This window comes from Aythya ferina (genome assembly GCF_964211825.1).
Source record: "Aythya ferina genome assembly, chromosome: 4".
NCBI lineage: Eukaryota > Metazoa > Chordata > Aves > Anseriformes > Anatidae > Aythya > Aythya ferina.
This window is the reverse complement of record NC_140300.1, coordinates 252641-275149: the sequence shown is the minus strand read 5'-3', so window position 1 is coordinate 275149 and position 22509 is coordinate 252641. Positions and strand designations below refer to the sequence as shown.

Sequence of the window (22509 nt, the reverse complement as noted above, 5' to 3'; positions counted from 1 at the left end):
GCGTGGTAGCGCCAGTGCCCCCGGCATTCTCATTAGTGCCCCTGCCCGCGGGAAAATGGCGGCGCCCTGCGCCGGGGCGGAAGTTGCGTCGCCTCAGCTCGGGACGGGACGGGACGCGGCACCGCACCGAGTTTGGTGGTCGGGGCCGCCCCGGGACGGCGCGTGGGGCGAGGCGGCGGGCGGAGCGCCGTGAGGTCGGCGGTTCCTGGGGCGAGAGCGCTTGTGTGGGGCGGGGGGCGTGCCTTGCCGTGCCGGACCCGTGCTCCGCGGGGCCGTGGGGTCTGGCGGCGGTGAGCCTGGGCGAAAAGGGACGGGAGAGGGAGAGCACGGAGAGGAGAGGAGAGGGAGAGGAGAGGAGGGAGCGGCACCGGGGGGGGGGGCGTTCCGGAGTCCCCGCGGGGGCAGCTGGGCTGCTCCGTCCCGAGGCATGCTGGGAACTGTAGTCCTGCGCAGCTGGGCAGCCGCCTCGGTCACTGCGCAGCGTCTGACCCCGTTGTCGCTGTCGCTTTGGCCCGCGTAAGGCCTGTCACACCCCTGTGTTCTCCTTGGGGGGGTGACAGCTCAGCCTCCGGATCCTTACGGAGTAGAAAGCCGGGGGAAAGAGCGAGTGGGAAATGCCTGAACCGCGAAATCGTCCCGGTGGCACCCAGAGCAGGAGCTGCGGTGAGTGTCCTGCTGCCCTTTCTTAACCTGTCCCGTGGAACGGTGGGGAACAGGATGGTGAGGGTCGGAGGGGGGACCGCTGCTCGGGGAGGGCTGGGCATCAGTCAGCAGGTGGTGAGCAGTAGCATCTCGCATCGCTTGCTTTGCAATGTTCCCTCATCATCATCGTTGTTATGCTTTCCCTGCCTTCTTTGTCCTATTAAACTGTCTTTTTATCTGAACCCTGAGCTTTGACTGCTTTTTCTTCCTGAGTCTCCCATGGTGGGGAGAAAAGCACCACTCAGCCATTTGCTCTGTCCACCTGCCAGGTTCAGCCAGAATGAGAACACAGACAGGAAACAGCAGAATGCGCGCGTCCTCATCTGGCTTTCAAAAGGACATGGACTATCAAGCTACTCTAGCGAACAGTTTGGGGTTGATTGGGCAAGTTCTCCTGACTTCGTGAACTTGTCAAGACTACTGGTCTTCTCTTTCTATTGTTATTTTTCTTAATACTTACCACAAACCTGTGCCGAAATTGAAAAAGTTACAGGGAGGTCACCTGTGCCGTCTTTGCGTCTCTTTGGAAAGGGGAATGCGTTGTGCAGAGGAGTGACTCTGTTTCTGTAATCTCTTGTCAAAATCTTCTGGGTAAACGGATCCTTCAGCTCATTGAATACAGATGACCTGCAAGGTTGTTTGCCATTCCCACGATGGGGATAACTGCAGACTGGGTAGCAAGTGGGAAGGAGATCCGAACGACAGCTAATGTCACCGTCAAGAGCACCATGGCGTGGGAGCAGCCGGGGACAGGACACAGAAGGAGAACTCAATGAGAAGGAGCTGCTCTGGAAGGTGGAGGCAGGCAGTGACCCAAGAGGAGCAAAATCAGCAGGGGAAGGTGGGATGGGGGGGGGATGTTAGGAATGTTAAGAGAGGAGGAGCAGCTGAGGGGAGCGACTTTTCCCTTTCCTGCAGAGGGAGATGATGATGGAAAACCTGCCCCAAAGAAATGCTTGCTATTTGCTGTTCAGGCTTTAAAGCTGCACGCGCATCTTCCTGAGAATAGCTGCACGTGCATGGCATTGCAGGCCTTGAGCTGCTTGGGCAGGGATCTTTCCATGCAGGGCTGCATGTCCCCGGGAAAGCCATCATCTGGTGGAAGAAAGCCTGGGGGACTTCTCAGAGGTAAGAAGCCTTCAAATGTACTGAGACCGCTAACTCATGTACCGAGCGTGTGAGATAAACATCTGAGGCACAAAGATTGAGGATGACTTCTCAGAGGTAAGCAGCTTTCCCATTGTTTTCCCGTCTTCTCAGGAGCCGCGCCGCGCCTCGGAGGCTTTCCTCTCCCTGCGTCCTGACAGCCGGCTCTCTCCTTGTGCTGCGGTTCACCGGGGCAGAAGCAGCTCCCCGCCGCTAGGACCCCTGCGGGGTTTGTTGCCGAGCGAAGGTGGCGCACCGGGTAAAGCGAGGAAAGCCGCAGCTGGCGTGCTGCGGTCGCAGGGTTCTCAGGAGAGAGAGCAGCCCGTCCGTCCCGACTGCCCAGGTAAGTCGCAGCGACCTCGGGGTGGAATCAAGGCGTGCTCGTAAGCTTCCTGCAGCCCCGGCTCCAAGGCTTCATTGAATTTGCGGAAGCGCGAGCTGCTCGGCGCTGGGAAGCGCAAAGGGAAGGAAGGCACGTAGTGCCTGCCGAGTCGTAGTAGCCTCTTAGACCTAGAATGAACTGGCCTGTCAGGCTCTGTCTGTTGCTCAGTCTTTGGTACGAGAGGCTAAACTTTGTCCCGCCTCAGCTTTCGGAGTTGTCCTACGAATAGACCGGTGCTTGCGGGGCTTTCCAGGACGCTGGTTGCGGTCAGTGAGGACAGACGTGAGAGGCAATTTCTGTCTGTCTGTCTGTCTCTTGGTTATGTCCCAAGAGTTTTGCTTGAACTGTGTGCAATAAAGGAGGCCTTGGGCCTGTACTGAGCAGCGAGAGAGAGCAAAACTCTGCGTAAGCACTGGCCGTGGCAACGTTGCTTGGGAGTTGAGCGGCTGGGGGTCTTTCCAGAGGTGGGGGGTCTTCCCAGCGGAACTCGGTACGCAGGCAGAAACGTGACCTTCGAGGTCTTTGTTTGTCTTGCGCTGCAGCTGTGGTATTTGCCCCATAACTGTATGGAGTTGCTGAATTCTAGAGGGGATGATGATAGAGACGTCCCTGGTTCAGCCTTTTTTTGCCGCAGTCCTTGCAGAAGTTGTGGAAAAATGAGTAGTATCCTTCTCTTTAAGTTCACCTTTTAAAGAGTTCTTCCTGCAGACTCCTGTCTCCGTGGTTTAGGTACGTGATTTGTGTGAAACAGAGCCAGGCTTTCCTGTTAACGAGTGCCCTGATTGAAATTCCCTGTTGTTGGAGAACAAGAACCATCAGTGGTGCTTGGCAGTTTAAAACCTCTTGGCTTACGCAAAGGCTAACTTGCCAAAGCGAATGGGAAGTAGCCTAAAGTTCAGTAAATGCGCTGAATAGAAAAGGCCGTCTTCTTGACGGGAAAAGAGCTTTGCAGAACGTGAGCTTTGTTTCCCGTAGGGCTCCCTGCTTGCCCACCTGTTCAGCGATTACTGCAGGCTTTGACTGGTCCCCTCAGGCCCAATATCGCACACGTGCTGTGCTGCAGACGGTGCCTTAGCTTCCTTGCCGTCTCGTGCTGCGTTACTTGTACCTGCGGAAAACTTACTTCAGTGTCACAGAAACCCCGTGGGAAGCGTTCCCGACTCACGCCGGTAGGACCATCCCGTCGCGGCTGGTAAAATCCAGGAGCAGGACGATGCTTGGAAGAACGTCACCTATGGAGGAGAAGACAACAGTCTCCTTCCTGTTAGGCAACAGGTTTCCAAGACTGGTTTCCCCACCCCCCTGTGCGTTTTGAAGGAGGCAGTCCCTAAGCTGATGCAATCCAACTATCCAACTGCATCTAAGATGCTGGTTGTTACTTCCATAAGCTATAAAGGAACTTAATGTGTTCTGTGTTTTTAGGTCGAGGCTCGTGTGCGTGAGTTTGGCTTGTCGCGATGGCCGGTGTAGATGATCGCTCACGTGCCCCAAAGCTCCTTGTGCTGATGCTGGATCTGCCCCACGGTAAAGGACCGCATGCTGTGTGTTCAGCTTTTCTTCCTTACCGTGTCGTCCGTATGTATGTATGTATTTACTTCTCTGAAGGAAAGGGTGGATTTTTCGTGGGTCCCTCTGTGCGCGTCTCGAACCAGGCTGCAGTAAATACGCGTAAGCGAGTAGGCTGCTGCAGCGCGTCCTGGACAGTATCAGGGTGCTACTCTGCTAGCAGTGGAGAGCTGGGTGAAGGTGCCCAGGGTAAGGGCTTGTTCTGCCTCAAGTTGAACAGAAAGTTTCAGGAGTTGAGCATCCCAGGGGATGTTTGTAGGACTGCTGTTAGACGATAAAGGTTCGGATGGCTGTCGACGAAGGGGATTTTGTTGGTTCTTTTTCGATAGCTGTTCCTGCCAAAGATCGCGTCGGTCACAAAAGGTAGTAGTAACCTTGCGGTTTCTATGTTCTGTAGCGTTTGTACTAAAATACACTGGCAGATGAATAAATGAGCAGGTACAAATACACGTGACTCTATAGCTGAGACTAAATAACGTGCAGTTTCTTCTGTGTTTTATCTTTCAAAGCACGTTGTTGCTGAGCGCCTGAGCTTTTTGCTCGCGTTACCGAGGAAAGGAATGGCAGTGCTTCTTCCCCCCTCATCTCTCTTTTTTTTTTTTTTTTTTTCCCCCCCCTCTCCTCTTCTTCCTCGATGACAGGGACTCGAAATGTTTTCCTCGGATGTCCACGTGAAAAACGAAATAAATAAATAAATGCTGATGGTGAAGACACTGACAGAATTGGGTGACATTTTCAAGGTAGAGGAGGGGCGAAGAATGTGGAAATTCCTGGTACATTAGTGGTGCTCTGTTAACAAAACTGACGTATACGCCACTTGCTGTTCCTAGTTTTTTGGTTTGGTTTTCCTTTCAGTAGTCTCCCCGAAGGCTTTTGCGGACACACGGTGTATCTTTTCTGTTCTTCCAGTATTCGTTTGTCAGGAAAGACGACCGTGCAATCCGAGGGCTGTGGACAACCATCTACCAGGTGGTTGTTGCAGCCTCCATCGGTCATGTTATTTGTGCTTTTAGCTCGCCCTCTCCTATATCTTGAGTTGAATTTCTTTTTTTTTTTTTTTTTTGGCAACGCTATGTTTGCAGTGATAGCATTGCTGCCGAGGTATTTTTGACTAAAAATGATCTTAACTGTAGTAGTGAATTCACAGAGTGTGGCTTTGTGTAACGACTCCCGCGATCACAACTTTTTTTTTTTTTTTTTTTCCTTTGTCACAGATAGGAGGAAAGCTCTTTCCGGAGAGATGGAAAGAAAGTTGTTTCAGAATACGTTCAGAATGTCTGAAGTTGTTTTGGAATTTTTTTTTGTTTTGTTTTGTTTTTTAGTAGTTAACGGTAGTACAGCCCACAGAGCAATTTCTTTGTGCGTGAGAACTCGCGGGTTAACTGAAAGTTACTTGTTTTATTATAAAACTAGGATTTGAAGCCACGGGCATTCAGAAATGCATATGATATGTCTTGTCACAGTCTTCTAGATCAGCTAACCGGAATGAGAACCAATCTTCTGAAAACACACAGGGATATCGTGGGGCAGGATGAAGGTAAATGGACACAATTATTTATTAATATTCTGGTACAGCTATTTAATTCACCTAAGTAGTGTTTCTGTCCTCGGTGTGGGAGAGGAAGTAGACTTTGCATCGTTTCTTGGGTCAGTCGTCCTTCCCTAGATTCCGAAGGAAAAGAATGAAATTTCTGCCTTCTGTCACAAAACATGTTGTGCGTGCTTGGAATTTGAAAATTCAGTTTCATGGGTGAGCTTTCCTGTGCAACAGGATGCAGTAGATGTTCTTATAGTGATGGTGAAAGGAAAGAGGGGCTTTATTTGCCTTTTGCTTTTCCTTTGTTTTGTAGAGGGAGGAAATAGTGATTTCTAGATCTTAAATGCTAACACTGGAAATGGAAGCATGCGAGGCTTGTATTTCCTTAGTCTTAAGGTAGACTAAATTTAGATACCTTGTTCTGCTGCAGACTGCCTTCACGGCGTTCCTGTTGCTCAAAGGGGAAATCATCAGGAGTAGTTGAAAATGATGCCTTCACCCCTTCGGGAGATTGATCCAGATCAACCAAAAAGGCTTCTTCATACACTTGGCAGTCTGTTCAAACAGGATGAGAAGGTAGGAGAAGTCTTGCTATCTGCTGTATCATTATTTGAAAAGTAACTGAATTGTAACACGGAGGCAAATACTCTGGTAGTGAATTGACGAAGCAATTGTTTTTTACTTATATTAAAAAAAAAAAAAAAAAAAGTCTTTTCAGGGTACGATGATAGATGAAGCAGATAAATTTGTTGCTGGGCCTCAGAATAAGATCAAGCGTCCTGGAGAGCCCAATACTCCAGCATCACTAAAGAGAGAAGGCGTAGCACGTCGCCGCTATTGCGACGGCCACAGTCACTGTTGTGACAAACCATGTTGGTGGGAAAGGGCCACCCTGTGCTGCTGGATCTCCGTCACCATATCTGAACCTCAAAGGCATGCCAACAAATAAAAGTATGTTGGAGTTGTTGTAGTACAGGAACTTGTGTGGTCATAAATGGACATAATGTGCAGGAAAAAAAAAAAAGGTCTCCGTGCTTTCTGTGTTAATTCAAAAGGACACGTAAGTTTTAGAGTTAATTGGGACTGAATTTCTTTGGTCGGCTTAGACAAACAGGCTGTTGCTATAGGTAACGAAGTCCTGAATGAGCAATAATTTGGAACTGTTTCTAAAAAGTGCTGAAACCTTTCACCACGATGGTTTGGCGGTAGCAAGGATTTCATTTCAGCTTTTAATTCTCATTTGTGTATTCTATAGTGGGGAAGGGAGAAGTGGGGAAGGAAAGTGTGTAAAAAAAAAAAAAAAAAATTTTAAATTTCTCACAAATAGTAATTTACCCACCTGTTGCAGCAGAGTCGAAAGAAAAATTTGCTGGAACTGGGGGAAGGAGGGGAAACTTTAGTTTGCTTTAGTCACTGAAATGGGAATACAGCAAATAACTTCACGACAGTCATATGAGACGGTAGCAGCCCAAAAGGAGGTATTCCTGTGGTTGCGTCAAAGGGTGAATAAAACTACTGAAGTGATCTGACAGTGCTGAGTAACTCTCTCCACAGTACTTTCAACAAGAAGGGATGCAGAATAACGTCCTTCTGTGTTTTTTGATCCTGCAGTTATATGCACTACTAAGCTCCTTCTTAATTTTCAGACGCTGGTATCAGTACTGTCCAAGATGGTAATGGAGAGAAGAAAGCAGAAAACTGTCAGTTGCTGGAAGAGCAAATTGATGGCTTGTCTGTGCAAATGGCTTCTTCGGTTCCAGCTGTTAAGGGAGAGGATGAAATGTCACCTGGTGACTTAGACTCTCTACATGATGAGTTCAATTGCTTAAATGATGCAAAGATGGCTTGGATCGTAAACCTGGTACCAATGCACTTGTTCGAGGGCCTCTAAATTACAGCGTGGCTGGAGATGACCAAAAACGAGTGATGGAGTCTACTTCTGAATCTGTGCCAAATTGATTTAAAATAACACCTACAATGTTGGAGGGAAGCGATGCTGGTATTAAAATCAGAGTGGTGAAAGAGGTTAGCAAACGTGGAAGAAGTAAGTTCTTTATTAGTGTATTAAAAATAGGCTAGGGGTACAGCAGACTTTTTCTTGAAATGAGGATCTATTTTGAAAATAAAACCTCAGATTTGGAATGATTTTTGATTACTCGTGTACAAGTAGTGGAAGAACAAGAAAGTAAGTACATGTATTCACAGTCCAACTTTATATCCTCACCGTCCTTACTGCAGCACTCTTAAGCAGGCTTAGTCACAGCACCATTCGTGTTTTCATAGTTGGTTCAGAGAAGAAAACACAGAAACCAATGAAAAAATACTGTTGTTTCACATCTAAGGTGTCCGGTTCATTCTTTTGCGCTACTTTTTTTTTTTTTTTGTTAAACTTTATACGAGACAATCGTGCTCATGCTCCACATAGATCGGTCATCTTGTAAAGAGTAGTTATCTTAAACCTCTGCTTTCAAAAATGACAGCTCTAGGTTGAAACATGGCTCGGTATCCCTTTGTTTCTATTAACTGCTGATCATGGCAGCGTGTTCGTGGAGATACAAGGCTTCTCTGCTGATTAAACCTAGTCTGCATTTTCCAAGGGCAGGTGTTTCTAGATACTGCTCTTTTAAGAGAACAAAATTCAGCGTTACATTTGAATATCAGCTAATCGATATCACTTCAAATTATTGGTATGCTGGCTTTTTTTTCTTACGTGCATTACTGTATGCAGAAATGGGAAACTCTAGGCTTTGTTGTTTTTCCTTTGGCTGTTGAGATTTACTGAAAATGCATTTACAAGATCTGTTTCTAATATCTGTTTGGATCTCTTCTTTAAGATCGTGAAAAAAATCTTCTCTCTTCTTGAGGAGGTACGTACAAGGACGGATGGAAACTCAGAAGTATTTCATTGAATTTGCTATAAGGGAAGGAGCAAGGTTTGTATAGATACGAATGATTCGGAGTTAAACGCTAACGTTGTTCATGATAGCAAATCTCAGTCTTTTCCAAAACAAGTGTTTTGTTTTGACATACTTAAATTATTACAGTTTCAGCGGTCAAACTGCCGTTGTATTTTTCTGAAGTAAATGGTCGTTACCTAGAGCTGAAGTGTGAAATAGAAAGATACGGGTGGTTATGGAAGAAAGACCCAGAATTTGCGTGGGTTGGGGAAAGATGGCTGTATCAAATTAAATTTGCCATTCTGATGTCAGAAATGAGGGAAGCTCTTCCATGCTGGAAACAGAGAGCCTCCGCTAATACTGTTTGTCGTGGCCAAATAATACTGAGTTATTTAACTGCTGTTTTTGGAAGAAGAAATGAAATTACTTCCCTAGGTTTAAAAATCGTGTCTTAATACAGCACTTAGAGAGAACGCTAGAGGAGCTAGAGTTCAACAGCCTACCCAACAGAGTTAATCAGGTGAACGGTAGATAATAGTGTACCAGCCAGAGGAATACGGACCGGGAATGAGTTTGCTGTGCCGCAGAAGAGTGGAAGAGGACGTAGCTGTTGCCCTCGCCATCCTGGCGGTCAAGTGATCTTACTGTCAGAGTCCGAGAAGAAGCAGCAGAGCTTTAACTTTACGAACCTCTATCGGCAGAAGCTGGGCTGTAACCTTAGGGACGTGCTATGAAAGGTGTGGCTTTTTTCCTGTGGAGGGTGCTCTTTGCTCAACAGGCTGAAAAAAATAACCATTGCTGCCCCTCCTGCAGGTGGTGAGAATTTACTCACTTGAATACTGTCATTAGCCGTTTTACGTGCAATAGGCAGTGGATCGCACTAAAATGGGGCACTGTCAAATGCACACAGTGTCTGCATTGTGGAGAGATCCCATCTGTTGTGTGTCCCCCCCCCCCCCCCCCAATAAAAAAACAAACAAACAAAACTCCCAGAAACACCTGCACTGGTAATATTGCATGTTGCCAGCACAGAGACGAGGGCCTTGTTCCCGAGAACTGCTAGCCATGCCTTTAAACTTGAGATTCAGCGTAGATCGAGAGTAAAGAAACTGCTGTTGTGTTAATGAAAGCTAAAGACAGCCCTGTGACTGTTACCACTTGGTGGTTACTAAACAATCTACCTCAGACTCTCTTCTGTTTTTATCTGCGGACATTATGAAAGCGCACCTGAGGCTTCCCAGGTCCCTGACTTCAGTTCTCTTTCATCCCGTGAGGAGGACGGAGATTCTTCAGGTGGCCTTGCCTTGGCACACGCTGTGCTTTGGAAGCACTAAAAAGAAATGCTTTTAAAAGTGTGCATTTATTTTAATGTTCATACAAAAGAGATTGGTTTTGAACAGTGTTGTTACCGGATCACTAATTTGATATTTTAACTGTATGCATTTTTTTGAACATAGGGGTGTGTGTGTGTGTGTGTGTGTATATGTGTGTGTGTGTATATATATATATATATATAAAAAAAAAAAATAAACCGTTTTATTAATTCTCGTTAAGTGCTGATCTGAGGAGTCTGTAATGGGCAGCGCTGAATTCCTCCAATTGTCTGTCACCAACAGACCGCTAATATTTTTTGTGAAACCAGTCTGCATATCCTGAAACCCCACTTCTGGTAATAGCTGCGGAATGTGTTTGTTACTTACCTCCCGGTAGCACGTACCCTGGAGCACCTGCCTCATCAGTCAGCTCAGCCTGTACAGGGTGTACATTTTTGCTCCAAGGCTAAAGTGTTAAAGACACCAAGTTCCAGCTTACCAAATCCTTGGTTACCCGAGTTAATATCCTCCCTTCCGTTCCTCTTACTCTTTTGTTCAAAGGTAATGTTGTGAATCACAGAAAATGCAACGAAGACTGGAGCACCTGCACGTAATTAATATTTTCCTTTTAAACGGTAATATGCCAGTAGTAAGTGGCTCTTCAGATAATTTTATTTTCGGTTGTTCTCATTTAAAAACAGTCTCCTGCTCCTTTAACAGCTTTCTTTTAAAAGACAGGTTGAAGTTGTGCTGGCGTTAAGAAGCTCTTCACAAGGTACTGGGGCTGTCCTGAGGATTCCACTTGACCAGCCAGCAGAAGAGGCAGGGAAACATACTTACATTGATGGCCTGAACTTCTCTTCCTATTACTCTTTTTAGTACTAGCCAGCGTGTGTGAGACATCTTTTCCTTCTCCTGTGAAGCAGTGGGCTGGTCTTTCTGGAAGAGGTTGTTTGACCATTGGAATTACACCAGTGAGATTCAAGAAGGAAATAAAATCCAAAAGCAGCAGCGTATCTTTATTACTACGTTAAGTGAGAAAGTGACACTTGGAACGAACTCGTTATAAACAATTCTGAACTCTTTTCTTAGCGGGAACGTACTTGAAAAAAAAAACAAACGAACCACAGGAGTACCTTGGAATACATAGGGCGATTCATCCCTTCAGGATCATTACACGGCAGCTGTATGTCACCACAATACACCTCTTTTGCTTAATGGTGGACTTCTCAGAGGGAATTTACTTGGGTCAGGTATACTGTGTGTATGTGGTTTTATGCACGTAGAACTGCCTGTACTACACTATCTTTTAAATAGGTGGTGGTAAGAGGAGACAGCTTTCTTCTAGTAGATTCTTCCTTAAGTTTCTTTAGTGATTCCGGGGGCGCTCACTTGACCGTGATGTGCCTGACCTGGTTAGCATCTAAACCTCCTCCTCTGATGTGGTACAGCTGTCTGCTAAATTAGTTACAGAAAGATGGTGACTTTAACTCAGCCAGTTCTCTCTTACCTCGCTATTGTTTTATCTGGATAATTTGAATTTGGATTAGAGCAGCGGAGGGAAAAGATGCCTTACACTGAAACGGACGCGAGTCTGTGAGAAGAAAGCCAGGCGTCCTTGGAGACTGTGCCAATGAAAAGGGGAAGAAAAATGAGTGGAATAAATCTGAGTGCACATAGTCCTGCATCCCGAAGGGAGCACAGAAGGAAGGTTGCTTGCTTAGAAGAGCAGTGGATGCTTCGTGCCCGCCTTAAAGAGAATATTAACAGAGAGAATTCTTTGTAAGACAAGCTGCCCCGCGGGGTGTGGGTAGCAAATACGTTGGAAAAAATACAGCCACAAGCTCCGAATGGCACAGTAGGCGAGCTGTGATCCGCCCGACAAGGCCTCCCGCGGGCGCCCTCTGCCGCCACCTGCTGGTGGAAAACGAGTACTGCAGACGGCCGAGGGGCGCGCATGCGCGGTGGGGTCCGGTGGCGCCCCCTGCCGCCACCTGCTGGTGGTGAAGGGGTACTGCAGGCAGCCGGGGGGCGCGCATGCGCGGTGGGGCCCGGGGGGCGCCCTCTGCCGCCACCTGCTGGTGGGAAGCGAGTACTGCAGGCTGCCGGGCGCCACGAATGCCGCATGACGCCCGTGGGCGCCCTCTGCCGCCACCTGCTGGTGGAAAACGAGTACTGCAGGCGGCCGGGGGGCGCGCATGTGCGGTGACGCCCGCGGGCGCCCTCTGCCGCCACCTGCTGGTGGGAAGCAAGTACTGCAGGCGGCCGGGGGGCGCGCATGCGCGGTGACGCCCGCGGACGCCCTCTGCCGCCACCTGCTGGTTTTAATCGGGTACTGCAGGCGGCCGAGGGGCGCGCATGCGCGGTGACGCCCGCGGGCGCCCTCTGCCGCCACCTGCTGGTTTTAATCGGGTACTGCAGGCGGCCGAGGGGCGCGCATGCGCGGTGACGCCCGCGGGCGCCCTCTGCCGCCACCTGCTGGTTTTAATCGGGTACTGCAGGCGGCCGAGGGGCGCGCATGCGCGGTGACGCCCGCGGGCGCCCTCTGCCGCCACCTGCTGGTTTTAATCGGGTATTGCAGGCGGCCGGGGGGCGCGCATGCGCGGTGGGGCCCCGGGGGCGCCCTCTGCCGCCACCTGCTGGTGGAGAACTAGTACTGCAGGCGGCCGAGGGGGGCGCATGCGCGGTGAGGCCCGGGGGCGCCCTCTGCCGCCTCCTGCTGGTGGAAAACGAGTACTGCAGGCGGCCGAGGGGGGCGCATGCGCGGTGGGGCCCGGGGGCGCCCTCTGCCGCCTCCTGCTGGTGGAAAACGAGTACTGCAGGCGGCCGTGGGGCCGTGCATGCGCGTTGCTTATTACGTCGTTGTTTTTTTTGCTGTGTAATTTCCTACGCTCCTAGATTTTTCTTCATATGTAAATCACACAGAATCACAGATCTTCTAGGTTGGAAGAGACCTCAAGATCATTGAGTCCAACCTCTGACCTAACACTAACGTTTGAGCTAATTCCCGTGGAAAATATTTCATTTACTTTCTTGGTTGTATTGTCCTTTCTATGTTCAAAGCTGAGGCATAAATACGGTAAATTTTGCTTCTAGAAACACCCCAGTTCTTTTGTCTGCACTCTGCATGCTGTAAACTAGGGATAGGCACAAAAAAACCAAATAAATAAATAAATAAAAGAACACAGCTGCTGCTGCTCCTGCTTTCTTTCTTGTGGTTTGCCCCCTCCTCTTTCCCAGGTGATTGGGTTTGGGTGCTGGGCGGGGCCAAATGGTATAGGAGCCCCAGGCACGGCATCAGAGAGCTCCTTCTGCCCGGGCTGCTCTTTGGGGTCAGTGCTTTGTTGATGCTTCTGTTAGCTACATGCAGGGTTCTTTTGGTGGGTCAGGGTCTGGTACGATCTTTTAGAGGAAACCGATCTAGTAGTATGTGCATTTATTGCTTGAAGCTCTTTGGAGGTGATTAATTGTTATAGCACATTTATGGATAGGATGTCAATGTTATTTTGTGCGTTTGCTTTGTTGTTCTAGGTCCCTCGTGATTTTTGCAGGGTTACAGGGCAGATGCCACCAGATCTACCCCTTTTGTTGTTTTTGTTTTGTTTGATTTTTTTTTTTTTCTTGATTTTTCTTTTTCTTTTTTGGAAGGGGGTTTGGGATTTGAGCGTCCTATTTTTTGGGGTTTGGGATTTGAGCATCTCAATTTTGCGGGTTTGGGATTTGAGCGTCTTAATTTATTGGGTTAGGGGTTTTAGGCATAGGACTTCAGGGGTTTAGTGTGGTAAATAGTTTGGGTTAGGTCCGTAGGGGTTTCGAGGATGTTTAGGGATAGGGCTTGAGGCTTTTTTGTGTAAGGGCGGGAAGGGCTAGGGTTACAGTGAGCGCTGTTAAATGTAGTTCTCGAGAACTCGGCCTCTGATTGGCCGTGCTGGCTGTCCAGGGAATTCTGGTAGGTGTAGTTTTCCGGCACCAGGCTTCCGGTAGGCCGTGTTGACTGCCCGGAGCATGCCGGGAGATGTAGTTCTGGGCCTCCGAACTTCCGGGAGGCCATGTTGGGTGCCCGGAGCATGCCGGGAAATGTAGTTCTGGGACTCCGGACCTCCGGGAGGCCATGTTGAGCGCCCAGAGCATGCCTGGAAATGAAGTTCTCGGGAACCAGGGTTGGGCTTAGGGACTAGGGCTGGGGCTAGGGTTAGAGTTTAGGGTGAGGGTTGGGGTTAGGGTTAGGGCTAGTGAATGCTGGTTCTCTGTGTTTGCAGATGACGGTGAGCGTGTTTAAACTAATTCCAGTTGAAGAAGTTTCAGTTACTTGCTTGGTGCCGTTATCAGTTCAACATTAAAAGCTGCAGCAAAAGCAAAAGGGGATTTTTGCTTCTAGAAACACCACAGGTCTCTTGTCTGCTCTCTGAATGTTTTTGAGATAAAACAGATTTTAAAAAACAAAGGAAAGGAAAGGAAAGGAAAGGAAAACAAAACAAAACACAGCTGCTCCTTTTGCTCTCTTCCTACTTTCATGTGCTTTGCCCCTCCCCTTTCCCAGGTGATTGGGTTTGGGTGCTGGGCGGGGCTAAATGCTCTATGAGCCCCAGGCATGCCATCAGAGAGCTCCTTCTGCCTGGGCTGCTCTTTTGGGGACAGTGCTTTGTTTTTCCTTCTGTCCGTTGCAGGGTTGTTTAGGCAGGCTGGAGTCTATGGATTTCTGGATTTTAAGTGCTTGGAATTCACTTAGGAGAGGGATGTTTAGTAGGGGCTGCTGGCTCAGTTTGGGGCGCGGTTGTCACTGCAGTTATTTTCCTACAGCCAATAGAGTAAAATTCCAGTTTGCCTTTTAGAGGTGCTAAAAGTGGGTAAAGAGAACAGATGGAAGCGTGTGCCACGTGGGGTAGGCAAGCGGCTGAGGTACAGGAGGGGATGAGAGCATGTGATTTTTTTTCTGGGGATGAAATGGACTCAATTTTGTTGGTGTATAATCTGTTCTGCTCCTAGATTTTTCTTTCAATGTGAAGAAAAGTTTGAGCTAATTCCAGGTAAGAAAGTTCCAGTTACTTGCTGGGTCGTATTGTCCTTTTAATATTCAAAGCTACAGCAAAAGCGTGGGGATTGTTGCTTCTAGAAACACCCCAGTTTTCTTGTCTGCACTCTGCATGCCGTTGAGCTAAAGCAGACTAAAAAATAAATAAATACAGGAAACACACACACAAAAACCAACAATAACAAAAACAACAACACCAAAAAAACCACACCATTGGGTGATGTGTTGTGAACGCAACGATCATTTAATCCCTTTGTTTTCCCAGGTGGTGTGGATGATACTGGTTGCACTGTTGGAGCTTGGATTTGGAGAGGAACAGGTGAGCATAGTTGTATGTTGCATCAGCAGTAGTCAGCGTTGTGGAGAAGGTGGGCATCATGACCGGCATGCTAGTGAATGCTGGTACTCTGTTTTTGCAGCTGATGATGAGCCTGGCAATTGACTAAGATGACGACCAGTGCCTGTGTATTTCTTGAGGCGGAGGGAATTTACCATGCAGCAACCTGAGAGCTAAGTTGGGGGGCACCTGGTATCTGCATATCTGGGGTGGCTAATGGGAGCTGGGAGCCAGAGCAGCGTGGAGCCAGCTGGCTGAAAATACTTGGTGCCGCTGCGAGGGTGGTTCAGGCTGGGTCACGTTCAGGCTGCTTGTGGCTGGGTCACCAGGCTAATAGAAGCAGCGGGATTATTTTGTAGCGTGAGTGCGTGCGCCAGGCAGGACAGTTTCCTTCTGTTCGTCTGTCCTGTAGTGTTGCTTCTGCAATGTCTGTTCTGTGCTTCTCGGGTCTTGATATCCTTCTAGCTTTTTACACTGGACAGACCAGACAGGCGACTTGGTAGCGGTGCTGAAGGGCCTCAGTGCTTGTTTTGTCATCGTGGCTCTGATCCGAGCACTTCTTGTCTTGCAGTCGCTGCTTGAAGTGCAGTTCTGTTTCAGGTCTCGTGCATCATATTCGGTTTGAGATCGCATCTGTTTCCATCCTCGCTCTTGTGGAAGTCATCTGGGCCGCATCAGGAGCTCTTGCTTGGGAATTGATTTCCTAAGCGTCGTCTTATGTGATTAAGGAGGTATTGGGGAGGCAAGGACAGTCCCCAGACAAGGACTGTATATCTCGAAACAAGACACCGGAACTCACGATAAGGAAGCGGCAGACGGACAGAGAAACAAATGTAAGGACTATAAATCTCAAAACTGGACGTTGGAATTCATTATAAAGACACAACAAAGGGAAGAATTAGCAACAGCCAGCTCTTGCGATTAAGAAACATGCCAACTCAGCGGATTCCTGACCAAAGGTGAAAAGTACAATGTGAGGAAGACTCGGGGTCTTCCTCCCAAAGACCCCTGCCCACGTCCCAAAGGCCCCTGCCCACAGTTCTTGGGAGGCTCTACTCAGGCGCAAGGTGCCAAAAGGCTAATTAGCATGAGAAGCGAGGGAAGGCGGGGGTAGGCAATGAATATGTATAGGCGCCGGTAGAATATTGATAGATTGATTGTATAAATTCAAGACTGCTTTCTGCTTTGGGTATGCACGATAGGTGGAGAGATCCCCCCGTGCATCCAGCGCTGCAATAAAGAATATACCGCTTAAAGGAATTTCGGCTTCGATCTTTGAATCATATGGGGTTTTCAGTCCCCATCCTTCTGGTCTCTTGTCTTGAAGGAAGGCTTTTTAGGCCTCCATCACCCCAGTTCTGGCAGTGTCTTCCAGTCGCGTGTCGTGACATTTGAGTCTCTCCTTGGGTCTGGTGCAGAGCACCTGTTGTGACTTGCTGTTGCCATAGGGCTTCCCTCCGGGGGTCACTTTTTCTTGCGCCTTGTGTTGTGTGTTTTGTTTGTAGTGTTTGTGGCGTGGCTGTGTGTGTATGTGTTTGGTCTGGAGCTGTCCTGCCTGGCAGTTAGTGATGACAGCTAACGTGGCAGTGCATGGGTGTGCTAATACATTGTCCGGACTGTGTTGGCGAAGACATCTGGTCTGCCTCTGCGCACGTACTGAAGGGCAGCAGGCACAGTCATCTCTGTGGTGTTTGTCAGATGTGCGTGTGGGGGGGAAGAGTTGAGCTGCTTGTGAGCAGCTGCTCGCATAGTGCTTGAACGGTGTGCTTGAGGAGGAGGTCTGTGGAATCTTGAAAGCTTACAGATAAGGGGTTTTTGAAACTTTTATTTTTATTTCTCTCCTGTCCCCAGTAGAGTGTAAACCTTTGGAGGAACCTGTCACAGGAAAGAGCTCCTTCCGGAACTGTTCAGCGCTCCGTAGGCAGCTCGGTGACTGGCTTGGTCTACTTCTGAGGTGTGCTGAGGTATGGGGGCTGCTGTTTCGAAATGATAATATTGTAAACGGGGTCCCTTTGTGTTGTTGAGGGATGGGTGCTAATGCTGGCAGCTGAATGATTATCTTGTGACCGTTTTCATTTGTTAAAGCTGAAACACAGTGTACAACGCGGGACTTGACCGGAGCTGCTTTTGGCAAGGTGAGCGATGAACAGATGTAGCAGGTACTTTAGGGGTGCAGTTGTCACTGCAGTTACTTAACTGCACAAAGTACAGTAAAAATCCTGTTGATATTTCAGGGGTGTTGTAGCTGGCCTAAGAGAGCAGATGGAAGCATCTGCCTCGAGGGCAGGTGAGGGAGCAGAGGTTAGGGAGCAGATGAGAGTAACTGTCCCAGCTGTGCTGTGGCTTTGGATGCTGCTTCAGCCTATGCTTTTCTTTTTGTTTCACAGGTGTGTCGCACAGGCTCAGAGGGGCCAAGCTGCACTCTGAAGAGCAGCACGGGAAGGGCGGGCTGTTTGTGAGCTGGATTGGAGCAGAACTGCCAAGTAGCACGAGGTGACTGCGAAGGGTCTTGCTTTGCAGGTGCCATGGCAGGCTCTCCACAGAAGCGGTTGAGGATTTGAGAAGAGGTTGCAGATCATCGAGGAGCGACACGTGCAGGGACGGCTTGAAAACGGTATGGCTGCTTTCTCTTCTGTTTATCAGGTGTCCCAGGCGACGTGGGCTGTGATGTTAGCCTTTAGGATCGGAACAAAGCAGGTGCTGATGGCGGTCTTCTTCGGTAGGCAAAGAGGTGCCCGAAGCCCCCTCCTGTGCAGCCTGAGCACGCCTCGCTGAGGATGAAGCTTGCTTTCCAGCAGTTCTGGAAACTGTGTTGAGGCTGAAATGCTGCGTCTGTGTTCGGGTTGGGGTTGCACCTTGGTGAGTGTAGGGATGGGTTTTAAGTGGGTGCAGCGGAGGGCCCGGCCCCAGTGTCCTGTAGTGTGTTTTGACCCATCAGCATAGCCTTTTGGTTCTCAGATAGCCTGCTGAAGTAAGTGATTTTTGCTGCGAGTGGAACGGAATTGATTTTGTTGGCGTATAATCTGTTCTGCTCCTAGATTGTTCTTTCTGCGTAAATAAAAGTTTGAGCTAATTCGAGCTGAAAAAGCTTCAGTTACTTGCTTGGTTGTGTTGTCCTTTCAATATTCAAAGCTGCAGCGAAAGCATGGGGATTGTTGCTTCTAGAAACACCCCAGTTCTCCTGTCTGCCCTCTGCATGCTGTTGAGCTAAGTCTTATAAATAAGTAAATAAACCACAGCTGCTGCTCCTCCTCTTTCTACTTTCATGTGCTTTGCCCCTCCCCTTTCCCAGGTGATTGGGTTTGGGTGCTGGGTGGGACCAAAAGGTATATGAGCCCCAAGTATGCCGTCAGAGAGCTCCTTCTGCCTGGGCTGCTCTTTGGGGGTAAGTGCTTTGTTTTTCCTTCAGTCAGTTGCCGGGTTCTCTAGGCAGGCTGGAGTCTATGGATTTCTGGAATTCTAAGGGCTTGGAATTCACTTCATAGAGGGATATGTAGCAGAGGTTGCTGGCTCACTTTTTTTTTGGGATGGTGGGATACGCTCCTGTGTTTGATCTGTATTTTAATCTCTAGATGAATCAACCCACTTGTGTAACTCTCCAGAGGACTAAAACCAGCTTGATGACATGCTACAAGAGGCTTGACCGTGTTGGTGCAGTATTACCAAGAGACTGAGCAGGGTCACCTTTTTCATCTGCAAAGGGTATGTCTGTCATTACCCCTGCCGGGGCTGCTATGCATTCACGGCCTTGTGGCATTTGTGGACTTCAGTTTGTTTGTTTGTTTGTTTGTTTGTTTTATTTGTCTGGCTCCGGTCTCTGTGTTTGAGTCCTCTGCATGTGCCGCACTGTTTGCGTATCCATTGTGGATGTGACCTTCTCTCTTTGTTTCTTGTAGCTCAGGGCGTAGGCACGGAAGCTTGAACGAAGCATGAGGGTGAGTGGACAGCAGTGGGGGCCCCGAGTTGCTCGGTGGACTGTGTGAGTCTGCTTCAGCTGTCGGGCCGGCTTTGCAAGTGCCTTGCGACAGCAGAGTACGTCTCCTGCCACGTTTCTGACACGTGCCAGACGTCAGCGGTTCCAGGGTTCCAGTTCCTGAAATGCTGGAGATGCTCGGAGCACGAGAGGAGCTGGGGCGGCTTCGGGGGGCTGGGGGAGAGGGGACAGGGGAGAGGGGGGCGGCTGCGGCGGCGGGGGGGGGCAGAGAGGGCAGCAGGAGGAGGTGCCGTTGCGTGCGCGTGGCCCACGCCCCTCTGGATTGGCTGGAGTGCTCCGTCCCGAGGCATGCTGGGAGCTGTAGTTCTGCGCTGCCGGGCGGCCACGTGGGCTCCGGGCTGCGCGGCCGGGCCGGGGCCGGGCCGGGGCCGGGCCGTGCGCGCCGGGAGGCGCAGGTTGCCGCTGGCGGCGAGCGCGGTTGCCGGCGGTGAGGCGAGCGAGAGCCTCCGGGGGTGCCTCCTCGGAGCGTCGGGCCGGGAGGGGCGGGGGGTGTTGAGGCCGGGCGCGGGTCCTCGCTGCGCTTGATCGTTGGGCTGCGCCGCGCCGCGCCTCGGAGGCTTTCCTCTCCCTGCGTCCTGACAGCCGGCTCTCTCCTTGTGCTGCGGTTCACCGGGGCAGAAGCAGCTCCCCGCCGCTAGGACCCCTGCGGGGTTTGTTGCCGAGCGAAGGTGGGGCACCGGGTAAAGCGAGGAAAGCCGCAGCTGGCGTGCTGCGGTCGCAGGGTTCTCAGGAGAGAGAGCAGCCCGTCCGTCCCGACTGCCCAGGTAAGTGGCAGCGACCTCGGGGTGGAATCAAGGCGTGCTCGTAAGCTTCCTGCAGCCCCGGCTCCAAGGCTTCATTGAATTTGCGGAAGCGCGAGCTGCTCGGCGCTGGGAAGCGCAAAGGGAAGGAAGGCACGTAGTGCCTGCCGAGTCGTAGTAGCCTCTTAGACCTAGAATGAACTGGCCTGTCAGGCTCTGTCTGTTGCTCAGTCTTTGGTACGAGAGGCTAAACTTTGTCCCGCCTCAGCTTTCGGAGTTGTCCTAGGAATAGACCGGTGCTTGCGGGGCTTTCCAGGACGCTGGTTGCGGTCAGTGAGGACAGACGTGAGAGGCAATTTCTGTCTGTCTGTCTGTCTGTCTCTTGGTTATGTCCCAAGAGTTTTGCTTGAACTGTGTGCAATAAAGGAGGCCTTGGGCCTGTACTGAGCAGCGAGAGAGAGCAAAACTCTGCGTAAGCACTGGCCGTGGCAACGTTGCTTGGGAGTTGAGCGGCTGGGGGTCTTTCCAGAGGTGGGGGGTCTTCCCAGCGGAACTCGGTACGCAGGCAGAAACGTGACCTTCGAGGTCTTTGTTTGTCTTGCGCTGCAGCTGTGGTATTTGCCCCATAACTGTATGGAGTTGCTGAATTCTAGAGGGGATGATGATAGAGACGTCCCTGGTTCAGCCTTTTTTTGCCGCAGTCCTTGCAGAAGTTGTGGAAAAATGAGTAGTATCCTTCTCTTTAAGTTCACCTTTTAAAGAGTTCTTCCTGCAGACTCCTGTCTCCGTGGTTTAGGTACGTGATTTGTGTGAAACAGAGCCAGGCTTTCCTGTTAACGAGTGCCCTGATTGAAATTCCCTGTTGTTGGAGAACAAGAACCATCAGTGGTGCTTGGCAGTTTAAAACCTCTTGGCTTACGCAAAGGCTAACTTGCCAAAGCAAATGGGAAGTAGCCTAAAGTTCAGTAAATGCGCTGAATAGAAAAGGCCGTCTTCTTGACGGGAAAAGAGCTTTGCAGAACGTGAGCTTTGTTTCCCGTAGGGCTCCCTGCTTGCCCACCTGTTCAGCGATTACTGCAGGCTTTGACTGGTCCCCTCAGGCCCAATATCGCACACGTGCTGTGCTGCAGACGGTGCCTTAGCTTCCTTGCCGTCTCGTGCTGCGTTACTTGTACCTGCGGAAAACTTACTTCAGTGTCACAGAAACCCCGTGGGAAGCGTTCCCGACTCACGCCGGTAGGACCATCCCGTCGCGGCTGGTAAAATCCAGGAGCAGGACGATGCTTGGAAGAACGTCACCTATGGAGGAGAAGACAACAGTCTCCTTCCTGTTAGGCAACAGGTTTCCAAGACTGGTTTCCCCACCCCCCTGTGCGTTTTGAAGGAGGCAGTCCCTAAGCTGATGCAATCCAACTATCCAACTGCATCTAAGATGCTGGTTGTTACTTCCATAAGCTATAAAGGAACTTAATGTGTTCTGTGTTTTTAGGTCGAGGCTCGTGTGCGTGAGTTTGGCTTGTCGCGATGGCCGGTGTAGATGATCGCTCACGTGCCCCAAAGCTCCTTGTGCTGATGCTGGATCTGCCCCACGGTAAAGGACCGCATGCTGTGTGTTCAGCTTTTCTTCCTTACCGTGTCGTCCGTATGTATGTATGTATTTACTTCTCTGAAGGAAAGGGTGGATTTTTCGTGGGTCCCTCTGTGCGCGTCTCGAACCAGGCTGCAGTAAATACGCGTAAGCGAGTAGGCTGCTGCAGCGCGTCCTGGACAGTATCAGGGTGCTACTCTGCTAGCAGTGGAGAGCTGGGTGAAGGTGCCCAGGGTAAGGGCTTGTTCTGCCTCAAGTTGAACAGAAAGTTTCAGGAGTTGAGCATCCCAGGGGATGTTTGTAGGACTGCTGTTAGACGATAAAGGTTCGGATGGCTGTCGACGAAGGGGATTTTGTTGGTTCTTTTTCGATAGCTGTTCCTGCCAAAGATCGCGTCGGTCACAAAAGGTAGTAGTAACCTTGCGGTTTCTATGTTCTGTAGCGTTTGTACTAAAATACACTGGCAGATGAATAAATGAGCAGGTACAAATACACGTGACTCTGTAGCTGAGACTAAATAACGTGCAGTTTCTTCTGTGTTTTATCTTTCAAAGCACGTTGTTGCTGAGCGCGTGAGCTTTTTGCTCGCATTACCGAGGAAAGGAATGGCAGTGCTTCTTCCCCCCTCATCTCTCTTTTTTTTTTTTTTTTTTTTTCCCCCCCCTCTCCTCTTCTTCCTCGATGACAGGGTACTCGAAATGTTTTCCTCGGATGTCCACGTGAAAAACGAAATAAATAAATAAATGCTGATGGTGAAGACACTGACAGAATTGGGTGACATTTTCAAGGTAGAGGAGGGACGAAGAATGTGGAAATTCCTGGTACATTAGTGGTGCTCTGTTAACAAAACTGACGTATACGCCACTTGCTGTTCCTAGTTTTTTGGTTTGGTTTTCCTTTCAGTAGTCTCCCCGAAGGCTTTTGCGGACACACGGTGTATCTTTTCTGTTCTTTTCAGTATTCTGAAAAGTATTCAGTATTTCTTTTTCAGTATTCGTTTGTCAGGAAAGACGACCGTGCAATCCGAGGGCTGTGGACAACCATCTACCAGGTGGTTGTTGCAGCCTCCATCGGTCATGTTATTTGTGCTTTTAGCTCGCCCTCTCCTATATCTTGAGTTGAATTTCTTTTTTTTTTTTTTTTTTGGCAACGCTATGTTTGCAGTGATAGCATTGCTGCCGAGGTATTTTTGACTAAAAATGATCTTAACTGTAGTAGTGAATTCACAGAGTGTGGCTTTGTGTAACGACTCCCGCGATCACAACTTTTTTTTTT

General features: G+C 49.5%; 1 protein-coding gene across 4 annotated transcripts; it reads left to right on the top strand.

Annotated features, from left to right (window-relative positions):
- Positions 1 to 373: 373 nt before the first annotated feature.
- Positions 374 to 18009, top strand: LOC311435415 (uncharacterized protein). Of its 4 annotated transcripts, XR_014692131.1 has the most exons (10): positions 374 to 663; positions 972 to 1497; positions 1963 to 2191; positions 4438 to 4536; positions 5260 to 5333; positions 5764 to 5909; positions 6980 to 7377; positions 9417 to 9582; positions 10105 to 10192; positions 10282 to 10545. XR_014692131.1 is itself a non-coding variant. In XM_084516334.1 (8 exons), the coding sequence occupies exons 2-6, from the start codon at positions 1913 to 1915 to the stop codon at positions 17025 to 17027; spliced, it is 249 nt and encodes an 82-aa protein (XP_084372460.1). In that variant the 5' UTR covers positions 374 to 663; positions 972 to 1912; the 3' UTR covers positions 17028 to 17047; positions 17300 to 17526; positions 17636 to 18009. The 4 variants fall into 4 exon arrangements, 1 of the variants encoding a protein (XP_084372460.1); XR_014692133.1 differs by lacking the exons at positions 10105 to 10192; positions 10282 to 10545 and having other exon boundaries at positions 9417 to 9783; XM_084516334.1 differs by lacking the exons at positions 1963 to 2191; positions 4438 to 4536; positions 5260 to 5333; ... (3 more) ...; positions 10105 to 10192; positions 10282 to 10545 and adding exons at positions 14530 to 14570; positions 14841 to 14894; positions 16767 to 16876; ... (1 more) ...; positions 17300 to 17526; positions 17636 to 18009 and having other exon boundaries at positions 972 to 1926.
- The last annotated feature ends 4500 nt before the right edge of the window (positions 18010 to 22509 follow it).